The sequence below is a fragment of the Ornithodoros turicata genome, unplaced genomic scaffold (genome assembly GCF_037126465.1).
Source record: "Ornithodoros turicata isolate Travis unplaced genomic scaffold, ASM3712646v1 Chromosome87, whole genome shotgun sequence".
Classification (NCBI taxonomy): domain Eukaryota; kingdom Metazoa; phylum Arthropoda; class Arachnida; order Ixodida; family Argasidae; genus Ornithodoros; species Ornithodoros turicata.
The window spans coordinates 550396-554934 of NW_026999395.1; the positions used below are offsets into that span (position 1 = coordinate 550396).

Sequence of the window (4539 nt, forward strand, 5' to 3'; positions counted from 1 at the left end):
TCCCATTCTCCACATGTTCGACCCCCGTCTAGCAGTCGTAGTAAGTACCGATGCTTCTTCTTGTGGTTTGGGTGCCGTTTTACAGCAGCTGCAGGATAACCACCTGCGCACTGTTGCTTTTGCATCCCGAACGCTGTCTGCCCAAGAAAGGAAGTATTCTGTAGGCGAACGGGAAGCATTGGCGTGCTTGTGGGCGTGCGAACACTGGCACGTATACCTATGGGGACGACCGTTTACACTACGCACCGACCACCAGGCTTTGGTCACACTCCTGGGTTCACAGGGAAGTGGACACCGGCCCCTTCGCATCTCACGGTGGACTGCTCGGCTCTTCTACTACAATTTCACCATCAAATACAAGAAAGGCGACCAATATTGCGCCCTATTGACAAAAAAAAATTGACCAAAATAACCTAAAAATTGACCAAAATGCCCTATCCAGGCTACCGTTGCCTGCTCAAGATAGCTTCGACGAGGAAGTTGTCTGCGTAGTTTCGTCTGCAGTATCAAAAAACGAAATGCAGGAAGCTTCACGAGTCGATCCTTCGATTACTGCTGTTGTCAAATTCATTGAAGACAACTCGTGGCCTTGCGCCAATTTACCGACATCACTGCTTCCGTTTTACCGTTGTCGAGATGAGCTTTCTTCCGTGGACGGACTACTACTACGAGGAGATCGCATTGTCGTTCCTCAGGCTGTGACTGACCGGCTCCTAGCATCTGCTCATGACACCCATTGTGGTATTGTCCGCACGAAGCAGAGGTTGCGAGAGTACTACTGGTGGCCAGGCATGGATTCTCACGTGGAAAAGATGGTACGATCATGCTCTGTCTGCCAGGCTTGCGATAAGTCCGCGAAGACCGCCCAGCAACCTCTTCATCCAGTACCATTCCCTAAAGCACCGTGGTCGAAGCTGGGATTGGACATCGTTGGACCATTTGAGCAGAACCCACAGCCGTATCCCTATGCACTTACTCTGGTGGATTATCACAGCAAATGGCCGGAAGTTTCTTTTTCATCCACCGTTACAGCGAGGACAGTAACTACGTTCTTGCAACATCTCTTTAGCCGTGAGGGATATCCGGAAGAAGTTGTCACAGACAACGGGCCACAATTCCTCGCAGTCGAATTTCAAGACTTTCTTCGCAGTTGTGGAATACGTCATACTCTGGTATCGATCTACTACCCGCAAGCCAACGGCCAAGTTGAGCGTTTTAACCGCGTCCTCAAGGACATCGTGCAAATCGCCGCTAATGAAAACAAGCCGCTTAGGACCACCGTGCTGGAGTATCTGACCGTGTACAGGTCGACACCCCATGCAACTACTGGAGTTTCACCGTCGCTGCTTCTACACGGCCGCAACCTAAGAACGAAACTGCAGCCGACTGGCATTCCTATCATCACGCCGAAACTCGACATGCCCGCAATTCGGCGTCGTGTAGCAGCCCGACAAACCAAACAGAAAACAAACGAGGACAACAAGGGACGTGCCGTCAAGAAACGATTTCATCCAGGGGATTATGTGCGCGTTCGCCTGCCTGGTAGGCAAACCAAAGGCAATTCAAAGTATTCAGCTCCTCTTAGGATTGTAGCGCCCCGTGGTCCACTCTCGTACCTCCTCGAAGACGGGAGAGTGTGGCACTCATCAAAGTTTGCACGGGCTCAGCCACGAGAACCACCTGCGGGCGACAAAGTGGACACTTCGTCACGGCATGGCTGGTGGACTGTTTCAATTCCCAAAACGGAATCTGCGCCGGTAGAGCAACCCCAGGATGCCCTTGAAGCACCACCACCACCACCACCGCCATTACGACGTAGCGCGAGAAGTCGTGCACCACCTGTGAGATACCCGAACAGCATTCCAGGAACATAAAGTGGACATGTCATTTCGCTGGACATATACATTGTGGAATGCTAGAGCATTTGCCGTCTTGTGTGCTAATTTGCAATTGACTTTGTTTTGGAAGTTTGTATGTCATGGGATTGTCTTTTTCAACAAAGGGGGATATGTGGTATCGGCGAGGCATCGTCATAATGGCTCGAGGCGCGTGCAATAAAAGGTTTGGGAATGGAACGATGGAGTCAGGCTGCGTAACTGGGCTCTGCCCTGTACATTCGGTGTAAGACACCACAATCATTTCCATCGATCACGGTCTACGTTTATTGGTGCTCTTCACTAATTACCGAGAACCAGAAGCCACTGAAGCTAACTAGCCGACAAAGAAATTTATTTATTTATTTATTTGAAATACTTCTGGCGTTTGACTGGCCATGGAAGGAGGGACATACATAGTGCGCATATTCCACTACCAATATAACGACAACAACAACAATAATCATAATAAAATAAAAAGAGGAAAACGCTATGCCAACAAACATGAAGCTGTACTGAATAAACTACATTAGCTATACATATGCATATATACACACAAACGTACACACATACACATCTATAAAGGAAACACAGTTCTGAGTCACGATAAAGTTCAGTAATACAGGAGACAAAAGAAGGGAGGGTGTCGCAATCAATGGCCGTCTGGTGTAACTTATTCCATTCTTCAACGGTTTTAGGGAAAAAGGAGTACCGTAAGCAGTTTGTTTTGAAGCGATATTGCACTAAATGTTTGGTGTGCTTTCTGCGACGACTACCAGTGTCGGAAAGTTTCAAGTACTTGGCCTTGAGAATGCAAGTTTCGTCGTTAAGTTTTTAGCCGCATTATTTTGTTTCTGACACGAAGATTCAGAAACCCTGCCGACTGGAGCTTTTGAGTTGGTGAGTCAAAACGGGAAAATTTGTTGTACACGAAACGAATAGCTCGTCTTTGAATCATTTCAAGCTCTTTTATTCTCGTTGTAGCTTCCGGAAACCAAACGAGAGACCCAGAGATCTCTAACCGCTCAACACTTAAGTGTTGAGCTTAAGTGTTGAGCGAAGTGTTGAGCTCCTTCCACTGTATTGAAACCAGGAAATGAAGCTGCGGCAAGGCGACACAAGCACTCAAGAAAACAAAGGAGAGCGCCATATCGTTTACGAAAAGCGACTCCAGCGTACCTCAAACGCAAGACCACGGAATGCTCCAGAGTGCTCTGGAAAACAAACCTTCGAGCAGACGATTGAGTAACTGTGGTACATTGATCCTGATCTGAGAGCATCCATCTCATGGAACCTGGATAGACTTTTCCAAAAGATCCTCCACAGGAACCGCCTGGGAAAACTATATGTCCAAACAATTCTCTATTAAATGAGGCTTTCACCATCTCCAAAGTGCTCTGCCTGCAAAAACTCCCGATCACAAGATGCACATTATCATCCAGTGCTCAATGCACGCGAGATACAGGGCCCAACTTCAAATCTACTTTGCCAGGCTCGACTCTCATTCGTTCATCCTCCGCAAGCTTCTTGGGACATGGTCGTGCCTGACTAGACAACGGAAAGCAACTAAAGCGATTGGTGTGTTCCTCAGAGATAGCGGCATCACGAACCGCTACGAAACCCGAACCCACCGGCTTAGGAACGAGACTCAAAAGATACCCGTGACGCCCATAACAGTTCGCCATCCGTCCAAGCAAGTCGTGACAACATTGTTGCGATCTACAAGAAGTGCACTCTTAGAAATGAGCTTCACCTCATAGCACGCCACTTGCCAACAATAACCTCGGATGACATCGTTACGTGCCCTGACTTGATGAAAACTGGAGGGTCTACACCATCCGGAGGGTCAAACCACTCTTGCTAGTGCGACAACTAAAACTACACTGGGAAATCCCACGAATCCTCAAGGGCTCAGACACCGAAGCATTACTGCTAAGGTCCCTGGCACTGGCACACCTCCACGATTCCTTTTGATCCAGCGCTCTCACCTATTCGATGTTTGATCCAAAATTTTCGAGACTAGCGTTGCCATTTGCCACTGTTTGCCTTGTAGTGGCACACTGCAAAGGCAGGTGGCAGCACTAGCTTAAGTTGAGAGTCAGTCTGGTAAATTACACTCCTCTCGACGGACGACGCGTTCACAAGATACGTCCGTTTATGTCGTAGAATCCGCTCGACGGTCGGCGTTTTCCATGATGGATCTGAAGACGGAACAGAGAGTGTGAAGTTTTGTACAAAGATTAGCAGGCATGGTACGAGGATACTGGAAATGATCCTGCAAGGGTTGGGGAAAGAGACTATGAGCTCTACACTGGTGTTTGCATAGCGTTCTAGAATCAAGGCCGGCCGGACTTCTGTTGAGAATGACGCGCACACTGGTATGCCCCTCAGCCGCACGACACCCGATATGGTTGTCAAAATCGAACAGCTGGTTCGTAAGGAGAGACGTCGTTTAACCATTGGAGACATTGCTGATGAGGTGGGAGTTGGTTACGGGACATGCGAACGTGTTTTGCCGACATATCCGTGCCGAACTTCGGCGACAGAAGAACTGGCTTGCTGCAGGCAGATAACGATATCATTTGAGATGATGGTTGGCTAGGAGCATGCTGTGTGGTAAAGTCCATCTTTACGCATGTGGACCAATCAGGTACCAATCATGGTC

At 48.4% G+C, this 4539-nt stretch overlaps 1 protein-coding gene across 1 annotated transcript; it reads left to right on the forward strand.

The window, feature by feature from the left end:
• Nucleotides 1–518: 518 nt before the first annotated feature.
• LOC135374635 (uncharacterized protein K02A2.6-like) lies at nt 519–1874 on the forward strand. The gene has a single exon (XM_064607590.1). The coding sequence runs from the start codon at nt 519–521 to the stop codon at nt 1872–1874; it is 1356 nt and encodes a 451-aa protein (XP_064463660.1).
• The last annotated feature ends 2665 nt before the right edge of the window (nt 1875–4539 follow it).

Bases quoted from the DNA above. Each gene is read 5' to 3' on its own strand.
- LOC135374635 (XM_064607590.1), top strand. From the start codon at position 519: ATGCAGGAAGCTTCACGAGTCGATCCTTCGATTACTGCTGTTGTCAAA.